Source organism: Carcharodon carcharias, chromosome 9 (genome assembly GCF_017639515.1).
Source record: "Carcharodon carcharias isolate sCarCar2 chromosome 9, sCarCar2.pri, whole genome shotgun sequence".
Lineage (NCBI taxonomy): Eukaryota > Metazoa > Chordata > Chondrichthyes > Lamniformes > Lamnidae > Carcharodon > Carcharodon carcharias.
The window spans coordinates 45,065,665-45,083,338 of NC_054475.1; the positions used below are offsets into that span (position 1 = coordinate 45,065,665).

At 40.9% G+C, this 17,674-nt stretch overlaps 1 protein-coding gene and 1 long non-coding RNA gene across 3 annotated transcripts in view; one reads left to right on the top strand and one right to left on the bottom strand.

Annotated features, from left to right (window-relative positions):
• LOC121282202 overlaps positions 1–14,167 on the top strand; it is an 86,960-nt gene extending 72,793 nt beyond the window's left edge. Inside the window, exon 3 of the long non-coding RNA XR_005944013.1 lies at positions 13,505–14,167. This is a non-coding gene — a long non-coding RNA (uncharacterized LOC121282202). The remainder of the gene's footprint in view (positions 1–13,504) is intronic.
• Positions 14,168–14,894: 727 nt separating this feature from the next.
• The window catches only part of LOC121282576 (zinc finger protein 76-like), a 59,755-nt gene continuing 56,975 nt past the window's right edge, over positions 14,895–17,674 (bottom strand). For both annotated transcript variants that reach the window (XM_041196322.1, XM_041196321.1), the window contains one exon: positions 14,895–15,497. In XM_041196322.1, the coding sequence (XP_041052256.1) occupies positions 15,393–15,497 (105 nt within the window). In that variant the 3' untranslated portion in view covers positions 14,895–15,392. The remainder of the gene's footprint in view (positions 15,498–17,674) is intronic.

The window sequence follows — 17,674 nt, forward strand, 5'->3', positions numbered from 1 at the left end:
TTTCTGATGACACGATAAATGAGTGGGCAAATATTTGGCAGATGGAGTATAAGGTGGGAAATGCAAACTTTGTCCACATTGGCAGGAAAATTAAAGCAGTACATTACTTAAATGGAGAGAGACTGCAGAGCTCTACAGTACAGAGGGATCTGGCTGTCCCAGGTACGTGAATCACAAAAAGTCAGTATGCAGGTACAGCAAATGATTAGGGAGGCAAATGGAATGTTGGCATTGATTGCAAGGGCAATTGAGTATAAAATAGGGAAGTGTTGCTACAGCTGTACATGGCCTTATTAAGACCGCATTTGGAGTACCATTTTGGTTTTCTTACTTAAGAAAGGATATAATTGTATTAGAAACATTTCAGAGAAGTGTCACTCGACTGATTCCTGGGATGAAGAGGTTAGTTTATGAGGAAATGTTGAGCAGGTTGGGCCTAAATCCATTGGTGTTTAGAAGAATGAGAGGTGATTTTATTGAAACACTTAAGATCCTGAGGGGACTTCGCCGGGTGGATGATGAGAGGATGTTTCTCCTTCTTGGGGATTCGACAACTAAGGCCTCCCATTTCAGACTGAGATAAGGAGAAATGTTTTCTCTCAGAGGGGTGTTAGTCTGTGGAATTCCCTTCCCCAGAGAGCAGTGGAGGCAGAGTCATTGAATATATTCGGGGTTGAGTTAGATAGATTTTTGATTGACAAGGGAGTCAAGGGTGATAGAGGGCAGACAGGAAAGTGGAATTGAAGCAATCAGGTCAACTATGATCTCAACGAATGGTGGAGCAAGTCTAGGCACTGAAAGGCCTTCACCTGCTTCTAATTCTTGTGTTCAGGTTTATGTAGGATGGAATATGGAAGGCTGGCCAGCAGTGTATTGCAATAGTAAAGTCTGAAGGTAACAAAGGCATAAATGAGGGTTTCAGAAGTAGGTGGGCTGAGGCAGGCTTGGAAAGGCCCAGGTGACACTTCTAAAGAAGTCATTTTGGACTCGAAATGTTTCTCTCTCCACAGATGCTGTCAGGCCTGCTGAGTATTTCCAGCACTTCCTGTTTTTATGTCAGCTCTCCAGCATCTGTAGTATTTTGCTTTAATTTTGTTAAGCTGTAGGTTGAAGGATAAATATCATGTGAGGAGATGAGCAATAATTATAACGTGTAGCTTCAAACCATTGTCTGAATCAAAAATAAGGTCTCTATTTTGTCTCTAGTTTAGAAACTCTGGATCATGTTTTGAACATTCAAAAAAGTGTCCTAGCACAAACTAAATAAACAAGAGACCACAATTCTCAGTAATATGTTGAACTGAGGTAGTTTTGAGGAGGAAGACTGAGGCAAGTGCTGAAAATGTAAGGTGAAGGCACTTTGGGGCTGTTTTGGGTCATGTGGAAAGGATGGGCTGACACATCCCACTGAGTCAGAAGATCGTGGATTCAAGCCTCATTCCAGAGATTTAAGCGTATCTTCCAGCTGACATTCAGAGCAGTACTGAGCGGATTTTTTTTTTTTATTCATTCATGGGATGTGGGCTGTGCTGGCTGGGCCAGCATTTATTGCCCATCCCTAGTTGCCCTTGAGAAATTGGTGGTGAGCTGCCTTCTTGAACTGCTGTTGTCCATGCTGCACTGGCGGGGGTGAGTAAGAAGTTAAACAAAGACCTTCTCAAATAGATGTAGAAGATCTTGTGACATTATCTTAAAAAAGAGCAGGGGAGTTCAAGTCTCTTGTACCAAACCAGAAGGAAAAAACAGTTCGGACCAGTACTTTTATTTCCCAGTTTTTACTGGTGTTCCATTTTAAGGCATACAAGACCAGTTTGGACCAGTATTCTTATTTCCCAATTTTTACTGTTTTTTCCTTCTGGGAATGACTGTGCAACCTTGGTGGAAGACTACTGTTCCTGCATCTGACCTATAAAGATTTCCAATAGCACATTGTGCTAACCTACAGGAGACAAGTTCAACAAACAGAATAATTCTCCCTTATTCTCCTTACCTCAGCTCCCAGAACAGGCTGTTAATGAAAGGAGGTGCATAATCTTCTGATCTGCTGTATAATTTGTAAATGCTCTATAGTGACTAGAATAGTTTTTACATAGTTTTTTACACTCCACAGTGCCCCCTTTCCCTTTTACTCCCCCACCCCACTGTTTTCCAGAAGGCAACTGCAATGGCATCAAATGGCAACACACACGGGCAGTCATGTGCATCAGCTATGTTTCCCTCCATTTGTATTCTTCTGCTAGATTCTGGGCAGCCTGTTGCTATTCACAGAACCCACCAGGAAAAAAAAATGCACAGGCAGTGGTCTGATTGCCTCTTTTTCCTTCTGTGACAGGCCCTTGGGATCTATCACACCATATTTCTGCCTCCAGACATCCTTGACTCCCAGGGTGCAAGGATCCAGATCTTTGACCCTGTTGTTGCTGTTAACCAGAAGTAGCCTAAGATCAAGCATACTATCTATCATACTCCTTAATGTAGCATCGTGAATGGAGCAAGTGTCTTAAACAGCTATTCATGTTATATATGGGGTTTTATACACATTGGGTCATAACCTCCAAGCCCCCCAGGGTCGGATTTGGGCGATACCCCAAAGATGCACTGGGGAATCCCCCTCGGAAATACCCAGATAAAGGTTTGCACAGCAATTATCCAGAAGTGCACACTCCCTCTGGACAATTGCCCTGCACTGAGAACCATCCGCAAAATGTCAACTTCAGATGGTTCCGGCTGTATTACACCAATAGTTACTCAGAAAAAGTTAGAAGAATTAAAACCTCGTCTAACTTCTGGGTAACTATTGCAAAGACCCAGACCGATCCCACGTGACTCCCCCAGACTCCCCTGACCCTCTCCTCACCCACAGGACTCCCCCTAACACCCTGGCCTGACAAAACCCAATCCCCCAGACCTCTGACCACCCCCCCAACCCCTGACTTCTCAGCAAGTGCTGTAAAAATGGTGGCGTAGCCTCCTTGAATCTGCCAGAGCTGCACTTCACTGGGACCTGTAAGGAGTCTTTCGATGCAGGCCCCAAGCAGCTCCAGCAAATGGAAGTGTCTGTGTAAGTTTCAAGAGCGGGTAAGTATGTATTTATTTCTTCTAATTGCTGCGGGCCATCTCTTTCCGATGCTAGTTGGAAGCTACGGCACGAACATGTCTAACAAAGGGAAAAGCGGGACACTAGTAGAAAACTTTCCTTACAAGAGTTAGGAAATATGGGGCAATTTGTTAGAATAGCTCTCCTCTTTACTTATAATCACATTCAGTTTAACCTTTCTGTTAAACTTCACAAGTAATTATTCCATGAGCCCCCCCCCCACCTGTATGACTTAACCTTAATTTACACAATGAACACTTCCTTCAGTTGAAACAGTTTTGCTTGAACATATCATCAGGACAACAACAGTCCTATTACTTGTTGATGTGTGACCTGCTTCACATTTTCTTGAGCTTGACACTCTGAATGAAAATGGATACAAGATACAACAAATTAAATTTTCCAAACATATGGCCAATACAAAACTTCTGAGGTAGCTGCACAATAATCTGAGTTTAGTATTGAACTGAAAGTCTTTGTACCTTCACATGATGATGGAGGAAAAGAGATAAAATAAAGAGAGAAGAAAATTCAACTTGCAGCTTGAAAGTCAAAGGGCAATTGGGAGAAGTAAGTTTACAAATCAGATTTCTGGTTAATCTAATGCAGCCACATATTGAAATTGTATATTTATTTTGTAACCTAATATGGATTGGGAAACACTTCAATTTGTCTCTTGTACTCTCTCTCTTGATTCTTACTTCCTCATTCTGCATTCTACATTTTCATTTCTATTCAACCTATTTAGCTCATTTGTACTCTCTTCACATTTAACTCTGCATTGCCTTTCCTCTTTTTGTTTGCTTCTTTTCACGTGTGCACCTTTCTCTAGACAGTCTCATTGCTGGAAGAAACACAGAATATCTTCAGATACCCAGCAAGCTCCCATCTCAGTTAACTATAGTCTGAACCTAGCATTTCAGAGTAGCATTATCATCTTGAAATAAGCCTCTGGTAATTAGTTATATTCCATATAAATGAATGTGAAATCAAATGCTCAATCAAACCACATGCAAATCCCCAAGTTCCACTTCAAGTCATATGCCATCCTGACTCAGAAATATTTCAATTTTCCTACATTGTTGCTGGGTTGAAATCCTGGAATTTGCTACTGAACTGCACTGTGGATATACCTTCAGCAGATGGGCCACAGTGATTTAAGAAGACGGCTTGCCACCACCTCTTCATGGAAAATGAAATGCTGACCTTGCCAGTGACATCCATATACCGTGAATGAATTGAAAAAAAAGATTAAAATGGGAGAACAAGATGTAGAAGGCTAAAGGCTACATTTCCTGAAAAATATCTCCACAGAAAGTGGTATTTCCACATTATTTCCCTTAAGGTGATTGTTTTCCACAGGAGTCTGCATATTCAAGATTCAAGTATTCCGAAGACAGTGAGCCACACAGCAGGAATCAGATCTGAATAACATCAATTTCACACCTTACTTTTCCTGCCACTGGACCTCTTTTCCAGAAATATTTAACTCCTCCTGATCTGTTCTTTGTACACAGACATTCAAAAGCAGAGTTAGCTATCACTCACAGCAGCACATGTGTATATTAGGTTTTAGGAAATGTTGAATTTCTGCTTGTCAGCTTCTCTCTTAAGTCTGTGTTCTCAATTATCGCATTAATCAGCAAAGTGAATCTGCTTACACCGGAATAGTAAAAAATAATGGTCCACTAATTGTGAGCTGTGAAAATCCCATGCAGTCTTCAAAACATACAGGAATATAAGGCAGGGAAGGATTCTATTGTACTTTTCCATCTTGCACTATCCAATACCAGTGGGTAAAACAGGAGTAGTGAATATCTGGTGAGAAATTCAATTGAGTCACTTCAAAACAATTTTTGATTCAGCCAGATAGCTGATATTTGTAAAAGATCATCACCATTCTTCAGTCTCCAAACCAACTACTGAGAAGCCAACATTTGCTTGAGATTAAAGATTTATTCGCTGTTATTTATATCATACTCTGGAATAAAAAGGAGTGCAAATTATTTTACAATTATATAAAAATTTGGTTGCCCATTTACAGCTGTTGGTACTGTATCTCAGGAAATATATATCAGCCTTGAGGGGGTGTAGCATGGATCCACCAGAATGATGCTATTAAATGGGTTAAATAACGAGGATAGATTGCATAGTCATGGCTTGAGCTCCCTCAAAGATTAAGGTGTATTGTGATTGAGGTGTTTAAGATGATTAATGGAATTGATAGTGTGGATAGAGAGAAACTATTTTCTCTTGTGGAGGAATGGGGAACAAAGGGCTATAACCTGAAAATTGAAACTAGGCTATTCAGAAGTGATAGGAACATAGGATTTCAGAGCAGGAGTAGGCTATTCAGCCCCTTGAGCCTGCTGCACCATTCAATAAGAAAATGGATGATCTGGTTGTGGTCCCAATTCCACTTCCCTGTCTGCCCCTCATAACTCTTGACTCCCTTGTGTATCAAAAATCTGACCCAGCCACCACTGCTCTCTGGGGAAGGGAATTCCAAAAACTAACGACTGTCTGAGAGAAAAAATCCTCCTCACCTCAGTCTTAAACAGGAGATCTCTTATTTAAATTGCATTCCTTGGTTCTAGTCTCCCCCGCAAATGGAAACATCCTTGGGGGTCTACCTTATTGTGTCCCATCAGGATCTTATGTTTTAATAAGATCACCTCTCATTCTTGTAAACTCCAAAGGGTATAGACCCAACCTGTTTGAACTTTCCTCATAGGATAAGTCCTTCTTCCCATGAATGAGTTGAATGAACCTTCTCTGTATTGCTTCTAATGCATTTTCTTACACATATCTCTTTTCAAATAAGGAGACCTAGACTGTACACAGTATTCCAGATGTGGTCTCACCAATGCCTTGTGCAGCTGCAGTAAAATTTCCCTACTTTCATATTCCATTCCCCTTGTAATAAATGCCAACATTCCTTTTGCCTTCCTAATCACTTGCTGTACCTGCATACTAACTTTTTTTGATTCATATGCCAGGATACCCAGTTCTCTCTGTATCACCAAGTTCTGCAATCCCTTGCCATTTAAATAATTTGCTGCTTTTCTATTCTCCCTGCCAAAGTGGACAAGTTCACATTTTCCCACATTATACTCCAGCTGTCAAATTTTTGCCCATTCATTTAACCTATCTATATTCCTTTGCAGACTCTTTACCTCCTCTTGACAGCTTACTTTCCTACCTATCTTGGTATCATCGACAAATTTAGCTACCATACATTCAGTCTCCTCATTCAAATCATTGATGTAGATTGTAAATAGTTGTAGCCCCAGTACTGATCCCTGTGGCACTCCACTAGTTACAACTTACGAGCCGAAAAAGACCCATTGATCCCTACTTGCTGCTTTCTGTTAGTTAACCAATCCTTTATCCATGCTAATATGTTAGCCCCTACACCATGTTCTCTTATCTTCTATAGTAATCTTTGATGTGGCACTTTGTCAAATGCCTTTTGGAAATTCAAGTACACCACATCCCCTTTATTCACTTTGCTTGTTACTTCCTCAAAAAGCTCTAATAAATTAGTTAAACACAATTTCCCTTGCACAAAGCCATGTTGCCTCTGCCTGATCAAACTATGATTTTCTAAGTATCTTGCTATAACCTCCCTAATAATGGATTCCATCAATTTTCCTATGACAGATGTTAAACTAACGGGCCTGTAGTTTTCTGCTTTCTGTCTCCCTCCTTTCTTGAATGAAGGTGTTACATTAGCTATTTTCCAATCCGCTGGGACCTTTCCAGAATCTAAGGAAGTTTGGAAGATTGTAACCAATGCCTCTGCTCTCTCTGTAGCCACTTCTTTTAAGACCTTAGCATGCAGGCCATCTAGTCCTGGGGACTTGTTTGCCTTTCAGACCAATAGTTTTCCCAGCATCTTGGTGATTGTCTTAAGTTCCTCCCTCTCATTCATCTTTGATTTTCAAGTATCTTTGGAAAGTTTTCTAAGTCTTCTACAGTGAAGATAGACACAAAATACCTGTTCAACATCTCCCCATTTCCTTGTTTGTCATTATCAATTCCCCAGACTCGCACTCTGGAGGACCAACACTAGCTTTAATTGCTCTTCCTATTTAAATACTTGAAGGAACTCTTACTATCTGTTTTTATATTACTAGCTAGCTTTCCCTCATACTCAACTTTCTCCCACTTCATATTTTTTTAGTCATTCTTTGCTGGTTCTTAAAATCTGCCCAATCTTCTAACCACCATTAATATTTGCAGATTTGTACTGTTTTCCTTTCAATTTGACATAATCCTTAATTTATTTATACAGCCATGGATGATGTCAATCTGATTCATCCAATCTGCATGTAGATTAAAGTCACCCATGATTATCACGATCCCTTTCTTACACACATCATTTATTTCTTCCAGTATTCTCTGTCCTACGGAGTAACCACTGTTAGGGGACCTATAAACTATTCCCATAGGTGACTTTTTACCTTTCCTATTTCTTATCTCTACCCAAACTGATTCTACATCTTGCTCATTTGAGCCAAGGTCATCTCTCACTACTGTACTAATGACATCCTTAATTAACAGAGCGACCCCACCACCTTTTCCTAGCTTCCTATCTTTTCAAAATGCAAGTTCTTCTCCACCCCTGAGCAGATGTTCTGAACTGTGGCACCAGGGAGCAATACAGCTGCCTGGACTCTCATTCTTGCCCGCATGGAACAGTGTCAATCCCCCTGACGATACTGTTCCCTACTAACACTACATTCCTATTAAATCCCCTCACTCAAACGGCTTCTTGTACCATGGTCAGTCCACTCATCCACCCTGCAGTGCCCATTTTTGTCCCCACAAACTGCAAGAACCTCAAACCTGTTGGACAATTTCATGGGCTGAGGCTCCTCCACTTGTATCTTCTTGATCCCCTTACCTGCCTCATTGTAGTCACACCCTCCTGTCCCTGACCACTGATGAAGTCTGAAGACCCTAACCCAAGGGGTGTGACCACATTCTGGAATAAAGTGTCCGGGTATCTTTCCCCCTCCCTGATGCATCACAGTATCTGTAACTCGGCCTCCAACTTAATGACTCTGAGCCAAAGCTCCTCAAGCAGTTAACACTTATTACAGATGTGTTTGCCTTGGATGACACTGGTGTCCAGAAACTCCCACGTTCTGCAGTCATAACACATCACCTGCCCTGCCATCTTTAGTTTGTGTTAATTAATTTATTAATTTTTAAATTCATTTATGATTAATAAAACCTAACACTCCCAATGAGCTTTACTATTGCTAGTAAACCTTATTACTACTACTGAAGCCTTTCAATTACTAGTAAATTACATGAGTTTTGAAAAGTAAATGAACAAAATACTCATCACACACTGTGACTGGCTGAACTCAGTGATGAGCTGCTGTCTTTGTGCTGGTCAAGAAACACATTTTCAAACAAAGGGCAATGGAAATCTGGGTGTCTCTCCCCTAAAAAGCTGTTGAGATCATCAACTGAAAATTTCAAAACTGTGCTCGATAGTTTTTGTCAGTTAAGGGCATTAAGAGTCATGGGCCCAAGATGGGGAGAGTTGTGATATAGATCATCCATGATCTCATTGAATAGTGGAACAGGCGCAAAGGACTGAATAGCCTACTCCTGCTCTTCTGTTCCTTACTGTATTTATTTTAAAAATCTTATCCTTGTTCAAATCCCTCCATGGCCCCACCCCTCCCTCTTTCTATAACCTCTAGTCCTATAGTCTCCTCTGAGAACTCTGCATTCTTCTAATTCTGGTTCCTTGCACATTTCCCCCTTCAATGCACCATTAGCGACCATGTCTTCGGCTGCCCAGGCCTTCAGCTCTGGACTCCCTCCTCTAAAACTTTCTGCCTCTCTACTATTCTGTTCTCCTTTCAGGTGCTTCTTTAAATCTACCTGTGACCAGCTTGTCCTCACATCTCCTTTTTTCTTTTCTCTTCCTGCACCTGGTGGTACATGAGGCAGACAAAGAACATGTTTACATCTGTTCCCAAAGCTAGTTTTCCAGGAACAGGTCACTAGCCTGTTATCAGAGGCTATATCCAGTGCAGCATCAATCTGCATCAAGCTTGCCTGACCTGGAGACCCTCCCGCTCTTACCACTTATCAGCCCAAGCCTGAATATTTTTCAGGTCTTGCTGCACATGGGCATCGATTGTTGCAATATCTGAGGAGTTGTGAATGGTGCTGAACATTGTGCAATCATCAGTGAACATCCCCAGTTCTGACCTTATGACGGAGGTAAGTTCATTGATGAAGCAGCTGAAGATGGTTGGGCCGAGGACAGTACTTTAAGGAACTCCTGCAGTGATTTCCTGGGACTGAGGTGATTAACCTCCAAAAACCACAACCATCTTGTTTGTGCTGGTTTTAACCCAACCAGTGAAAATTTTCCCCCTGATGCCCATTGACTCCAGTTTTACTAGGGTTCCTTGATGTCACACTCGGTCAAATGCTGCCTTGGTGTCAAAGGCAGTCACTCACCTTAAGGCTGATTTCAGGTATTCTGATGTGGATGTGGGAATGCCACTACTTTTGCACCACCTTGTGGTCTATTGTTAGAACTACATATCTAAGATGTTTTCCCTCTGCTCTTTTAACAACATTTCAATCGTTCCATTAATGTAGTGAAACTTTCCACAACTTCCACCGCCTAGAAGGATAAGGCCAGCAGGTGCACGGGATCACCATCATCCCCAGGCTTCCCTCCAACTTGGGGTTGCGAAACCCAGAACTTAGGGAACACAGTCTTTCAGGATTGAAATTAGAAAATAAACAAAAATACCTGGAAAAACTCAGCAGGTCTGACAGCATCTGCAGAGAGGAATACAGTTGACATTTCGAGTCCGTATGACCCTTCATCAGAACTAAGGCATATAAAAATGAGATTAAATATAAGATGGTAGAAGTGGGTGGGACAGGAGAGCTCGATAGGGGGCCAATGATAGGTGGAGACCAAGAAGAGACAGCCAAAGATGTCATAGACAAAAGGAGAAAGGGGTGTTAATGGTGGTGACGTCATCTAAAGGATGTGCTAATGGAGACATTAAGGGAAGCAAGCTAGTGGCAGATGGCCCTTGTGCAGGTGGGGTGGGAGAAGGTATCAGAATGGGCTAAAAGGTGGAGATGAAACAATAGATCGAAATAAATTTAAAAATAGGAGGGAAAAGAAAAAAATAAAGTGTAAAAAATTTATAAATTATTGGAAAAAGGGGGATCGGAAAGGGGGTGGGGATGGAGGAGAGAGTTCATGCTCTGAAATTGTTGAACTTAATTTTAAGTCTAGAAGGCTGTAAGGTACCTAGTCGGAAGATGAGGTGCTGTTCCTCCGGTTTGCATTGAGCTTCACTGGAACATTGCAACAGGCCAAGGACAGACATGTGGACATGAGAGCAGGGTGGAGTGTTGAAATGGCAAGTGACAGGGAGGTCTGGGTCATGCTTGCGGACAGACCAAAGGTGTTCCGCAAAGTGGTCACCCAGTCTGCGTTTGGTCTCGCCAATGCAGAGGAGACCACATTGGGAGCAGTGAACGCAGTAGACTAAATTGAGGGAAGTGCAAGTGAAGTGCTGCTTCACTTGAAATGAGGGTTTGGGCCCTTGGACAGTGAGGAGGGGGAATGTAAAAGGGCAGGTGTTGCACCTTCTGCGGTTGCATGGGAAGGTGCCATGGGAGGGGGTAGAGGTGTATGGGGTGATGGAGGAGTGGACCAGGATGTCCCGGAGGGAATGATCCCTGCGGAAAACTGCCAGGGATGGTGAAGGGAAGATGTGTTTGGTAGTGACATCATGCTGGAGTTGGCAGAAATAGCGGAGGATGATCCTTTGAATGTGGAGGCTGATGGAGTGATGTGAGGACCAGGGGGACCCTATCATGGTTCTGGGAGAGAGAGGAAGGTGTGAGGGCGGATGCATGGGAGATGAACCAGACACGGTTGAGGGCCCTGTCAACCACTGTGGGTGGAAAACCTCGGTTAAGGAAGAAAGAAGACATGTCAAAGGAACTGTTTTGGAAATGGCATCATCAGAACAGATGCAACAGAGGCGAAGGAACTGAGAGAATGGGATGGAGTCCTTACAGGAATCGGGGTGTGAGGAGCTTTTATCCTATTGAAATTAGAAAACACTTCTACGCACACAGGGCAATAGGAACTTGGAACTCTCATCCGCAAGCAGCAATTGACGCTGGGTCAATTGGTAATTTTAAACAAAATGATAGATTTTGCAACCAAAGGTATTAACAGAGAAGTGAGAAAGGTGGGAATATGGAATTAGGTCACAGATCAATCATGATCTTATAGAATGGCTAATCAGGTTCATGGGGCTAAATGGCTTATTCCTGTTCCAATGTTACTAAAGCCTGGTGAAACTACACTGTACCCATTCCAAGGCCAATATACTCTTCCTGAGGTATTGTGCATAAATCTGGCTTGTATTACCTTTAGTTCCTAATCTCGTTATTGAAAAAATTCCAATTTGTCTTCCTTGGATCTAGAAAATGACCTCTAATTTCCCTCTTGGCATTCTGTCATAGTTATACCCTGTCATTTAATCCATCCTCTCCTATTGTAGTTTCCTGCTCCGATCTGAACAATTTACTATGCCTCCTAATTTCATCTCATCTGCAAACTTAAATATTCAACTTTTATTCCTTCATTCATCATTGCTATATACGGTGAAATCCTAAGGCAGCTGTACATAGGCAGGGAAACAGCACACATTCCACCAGACCGCACTCCCTTTATCCCCACACTCTTATCTCCTACCTCCCAAACAATTATTAAACCATGTTACCCCCAATTCCATATCGTTTTGTTTTTGCTAATAATCTCCTGTATGAAACATTATCAGATGCCTCTGAAACTTCACTTGGACAACACATCTACACACACTTCCCTGCCCACCATGGTTGTGGCCATCTTAGAAATTAGCTTAGTCAGACGTGACTTACCCATCACAAATCCATGCTCTCTTGATCATCTCATACTTATTCAAATACTAAAGTTACTGTCACTGATAATTAGATTCTGGGTTTGCCACATTTATTGATCATTCCTATCAACACTGAGGCCTTTTGAAAAGGCAGCGATTAGGCTTCTACTTTGTAGCAATTGTTTGTACAACAAAATTACTTGCTAGGCCACATCAAAAGGCATTAAAAGTCAACAATGTGGTGTAGGACTGAAGTTCCCTGTGGACAAGGTAGATAGCTAGTTCTCTTCCCTGTATTAATGAACCAGAGCTTTTTGAACAATCCAAGAAGTTCAATTTTCCAGGTGCTAGTCCACAGCTGATCAGGTATGTTGAATACAATTTCACAATTTGCTATGGTAGGATTTAAACTCACGGCTCTGGTGCTACCATAGTGTCATGAAAATATAATAATTCTCAATATTATTGCGGTTTATTGAAAAATGGGTTAATAGTGGGATTTATTGGAATTGAAGACAGCTGGTCTGGAGGCTTTGATTCATCAAATAGTAGCTAGGTTTAAACATGGCTCAAGTTTTAGAATGAGGTGTGAGGAAAATTTGAATTAAAGATAAATTAGGTTCGTTTGAATTTCAAAGAGATGGTAGGATGTTACACTTAGCCAAAAGCTAAGCCAAATAGTATATTTATTTTTCCCAAAGGTTACTGTTAAAACTAGTACTATGAAAGATTTATATTATGAGGAAAGTAAAGTTGCAAAAACATATGGGAACAATGGAATTTGCATTAAAAAGAGAGAATCGTGTATAAAGGAGATGAGGCTATGTGTCAGGAGAGAAGGCATTCTAAGATCTAACACAAGTGTGAAAAGCTTCCAGCCTCTGTGCATCAAGTTGCTGTCTACAGGAACCAAAGCTGAGAAAACTCAGTTTGAATGCAAATGTCCTGGGTCTGTTTAAATCTGTTTTTACTGTTGCCTTAGCAGATGTATAACTGGGAGCCAGTTTAATTAGGGGTTTTAGGAGTTATTATAGTAGCAATTTGAATATCTATATATGTGCTTGAAATCTTTTCTTTTGTTAATAAATGTTTAATTTAGTTTTGTAAAAGGTCGAAGTCTTGGGGACTTATTACTACTGAATTCAAGGCACGCATCTCGAAATAAAATGCAAATTACAAAATTTTTGTGACTGCGTGATCAAGTTTCCCTGATGGATTTAATCTGCCTGGCACACATCATGTGGCACGTCATAACAATTGCCACCACGTTTTTGTACCTGTAATTGCTCTTGTTCATGTAGTGTGCACTGCAGAAAGCTTTATATGCAAAAGCAGAATTCAGAATAAAAATAACAATCTTCTGTCAAAACAAGTGAGCTCTACAACTGATGCAATGATCTAACGCTGTAAGCTCAGAAATCAAATTTTATCTTTGCAGTTAATTGAGTTACATTTTTGTTCACAGCTGATTACTCTTAAAAAGAGCCCTCAACACATCTCAGAAGGCAGAGGATGAAAGTGAGGAGGAAATACCACTGGCTCTCGGAAAGGCCAGCCAAAAATCACGTAGCCCAACACAGGCAATGATTAACAAAACCTGGGACCGATCGACAACTCACCACTTCACGAAAAATAAGAGCAGCTCAGTTGCTTGCAGCCGGAAAACGCGAGGACTCTAATTCACCCCAGTAATCTGCTCAGTCTCTCCCCATCCTCTACCTCAAGACACTAGGTGACGATGTTGTGAAGAAGGGGTTTCTCTTTGCCGGTTTCAAAACTGCATAGATCTACAAGCAACAATTCTCCTCCTTGCAGTTCAAAGCTGTTACCAGTTAGAATTCATTGAGGTTGTGTGATAGCCAAGGTGACAGGAAGCTGGCTGGTTTTTAATGACATTGTGGTTTTTATCTAACTGACTTCGTGGAGAATTCTCAAAGTGATTCCTCCTCCTCGATATATATCAAGCAAAACAGTTAACAAGTACAACAATGATTAGCTATATTTATTTAATCTTTATTCATGGCTGTTGAAACAAATCAACACAATTTGTTGAAGGCTTGTTTAGAAATGTTTTCCTAGATGCTGAATAATTAGTCGCGATTTCAAATTAAATCAAAACTTAAAAAAAGACAGCCCTGTGTCCTGCATTTCTATTTTTCCAGATTGTTCCAATGCACATGCAATGCCATTTTTTCTAGAAATTATTTCCTCGCTGAATACATGTAAATGGTCACTTGTTTTATGCCAGAATATTTCATAGATATTCCAAGCAATCCAAATACCTCTATTTGTGCTGTACTGGTTATTGCCCTTTTGGCTTGAGCACACTTGTTGCAGTTTTCATCCATAGTTTAATAAAAACACTTCTTTTTAATATGGTCTAGGTTAACGAAATCCAGTAGTTCTATCTATAAATAAACTACAGGTTTGAATAGATACAAATGGATTTGGGGCTGAGTGCTGATCTACCAAAATGTGAGATTAACATCCACACACATTTTAAGTACGTAAGACAGTTATGGGGAATGGAGACTTATCTCGACCAGATCTACTGTTGGTGGGTTAATTGCTATTTCCATGATACTGTGGTATCCAGTATGGCTGCAGTAAATTTAGTGCAAAGATTGCAAACTTTTAATAACTGCCAGAGTTAGAACTATGAATATTAACATTACTGCAAGCATGAGAAACTGGCCTTGATTTTTAATAAATATATGACAATGTAGTAATGGATACTTGATCAGAACCAACATTAACCATTCCACAGTCCCTCTCCCAATAACCAAATCACCAGATGCTCCATAATACATTGTTAAATGGAAACTCAGAAATCAACACAAAGGCCAATAACAAAGCAGTTTTCAAAATTTATTTTCATATATACATATACAGGTTCATATAGCATCAAGTACTGGACCTCAAAATGCAGCATACACATTCTGAAAACTTGTCACTGATTGCCATTAAAATGACCAGCCTGATGCTCCTTCCAACTCTGCACAGAAGCCAACCCTACACCAGTTTCAGTAAACATTTCATCTTTAATAAAAAGCAAAACTATGGAAATTTTCAATAAAACTATATCTTATACTGTACAAGTAAATCCATAAGTCTATCAATCAGTACAGCAGCTCTAAAACTCCTTTTCATCATAAAACCCTTGCCATATTGTGTAAAATCACCTGAGTTGAGATCAACATACACACAGTAAATTATTAGTCCTGAGAATCAACTCATTTTAAATGTCTGTGAGTAGTCTATGTTTGGTTCCCAGGATTTCATTGGATAGGACTAGGTAGCAAACTGCAGCTCATTCACTCCTGAATGTGGCACTTGTTTCCTGGCCTCCATTTTCATGGGTCATTATCTGTCATAACTGTATCCTGTGTCAATCCTTCATGCTGAATCGCTGCTGTTGCCATGCCAATAGCTTCCTCCAACGTCTGCTGTTCTTCCAGCTAAAGAGACAAACATCGACAGGGATTACAAAATCAGCAGCTGTGATGAGGCGTTGGGATTGTTGGTAATTTTAACATTACACTGCTAGTTAATCTTTCTAAATGGTGTAAGTTCTTTATTAAGAGAAGCTTGGCAATCTGTCCTGGTCAAATGTTCTTCTGCCAGTCAGCTGGCCACTGATCTCATTTAATGTTTGGGAGACCCTATTGTGCACAAACAACAATGACTGCACTTAAAACATGATTCATGAGGTTTGAAGCACTTTGTGACATCCTGCGAGCAATACACAAGTGTTAAGTTCTTCATAAAGGTTGACACAAACTGAATGATAAGGTATAAGTCACAAATCTCACAAAATAGTCGCTTGGTAGTACAGAACTTGAGTATTGCTGAAAAGGGACATACTGTTGAAGCTTTTCACCTTACACTCAGCAGGACAGATTCATAAGAGTACCAAATCTAAAGGGAACAACAATTAATACTGCATGAGAAGAGGGTGCCAATTGGTTGGCAAGAGGACTCTGATTGGTAGAGGTGCTGCCATGGAGAGTGCACCAGGGAACAGTTGACTGTCAAGTTTTTGCTTAAATTCAAACCAGGCAAGTTGAGTCTGATTGGTCAAGGCATTGCCATGCGGTTTGAACCAGGGAACAGCTGTCCTCCAAGCTTCTGTTCGGTTGAAAAAAAGCAGAATGCATGGACACGCTCCTTCCATTTGCAAAGGACGGGGCCCTGTGTGTGAATTTTTTTGTAGCTTCTAGCACATGTAATCAGCTACACTGTGAGCCTGACTGATAATCTTAAATTGGCTGTCAGTGTAATTCTTAGCAAAATTAGGATTGTTTAGGAAGTGTTGTCCAATCACAGAGTCACATCTAATGTTGGACATTTTGATCTGAGTTTGGCAAACACAGGCTGGTTGGGTACAGTCAGTGTTTTACCTGTTGCAAACAGTCAATAGGAGTCCTTTTTTACATGATCCACCTGTTGTCAGGGTGTACAGCCTACATACCTTGCATCACACCAGCAACTGAAATTTATATACCACATTGCTCATTTGTCTGATAGGCAGAATGTCTTTTTGACTTGACTGCAGCATCCTGTTAGTGGAGGATATCATTCCTGTTGCTACTATATAGTAACAGCGTTAAACAGCTGGCTTCACCTGTTTCTCATATTTTTGAGACACCTTACCCTTTCAGGGTGATCTGAGGTAGACTGGGCAATTCTCAGGGCCAAAGGCGGCAGCACAAGTTGTAATCTCCACAAACAGAATGTTGCCTATCCGTCCTGATGAGTGCAAGGTGAAAATCTTCAACAACGTCTTTTTTTTTCAGCAAAATCTCACACACCTCTTCTGCTTGCAGTGCCTTTTAGGTCTTAAACCCACTGTTATGTTATGTACTTCCACGATTATGGCATGGTATCTTCCTTGACTTTAAAATTAATTTATTCAACAGATTGAAAATAATGACCTCGTACCAGATTACTGTTATTACTGAAACTTGGATTCAATGCCATGCAATAGCTTTGGCAGGTGTAAAAGGTTGGGTTTAACTTTCTAAAAAAAATTCACCTGCTCTGATCAATAAACCAAAATCATTATTCTCTTTTAAAAGTCTGTTAATGAAATCCCTCCTTTTCAATTTGGATCATGCAGGAACCTTGCCCCATGGTAGAAGACACAAATCTTCTCTGAAAAGGGTCCATAAGACACAGGAGCAGAAGTAGGCCATTTGGCCCATCGAGTCTGCGCTGCCATTCAATGAGATCAAGGCTGATCTGATAATCCTCAACTCCACTTTCCTGCCTTGTCCCCATAACTCTTGATTACCTTACTGCTTAAAAATCTATCTCAGTCTTGAATATACTTAACGACACAGCCTCTACAGCCCTCTGCAGTAAAGAATTCCACTGATTCACTAGCCTGAGAGAAGAATTCCTTCCTCGTCTCTGCTTCAAATGGGCGCCCCCTTACTCTGAGATTATGTCCTTTGGTCCTAGACTGTCCCACAAGGATAAACAATCTCTCAGCATCTACCCTGTCAAGCCCCTAAAAATCTTATATGTTTCAATAAGGTCACCTCTCTCATTCTTCTAAACTGCAATGAGTACAGGCCCAGCCTACTCAACCTCTCCTCATAAGAAAATCCCTCCATACCTGGGATCAACCTGG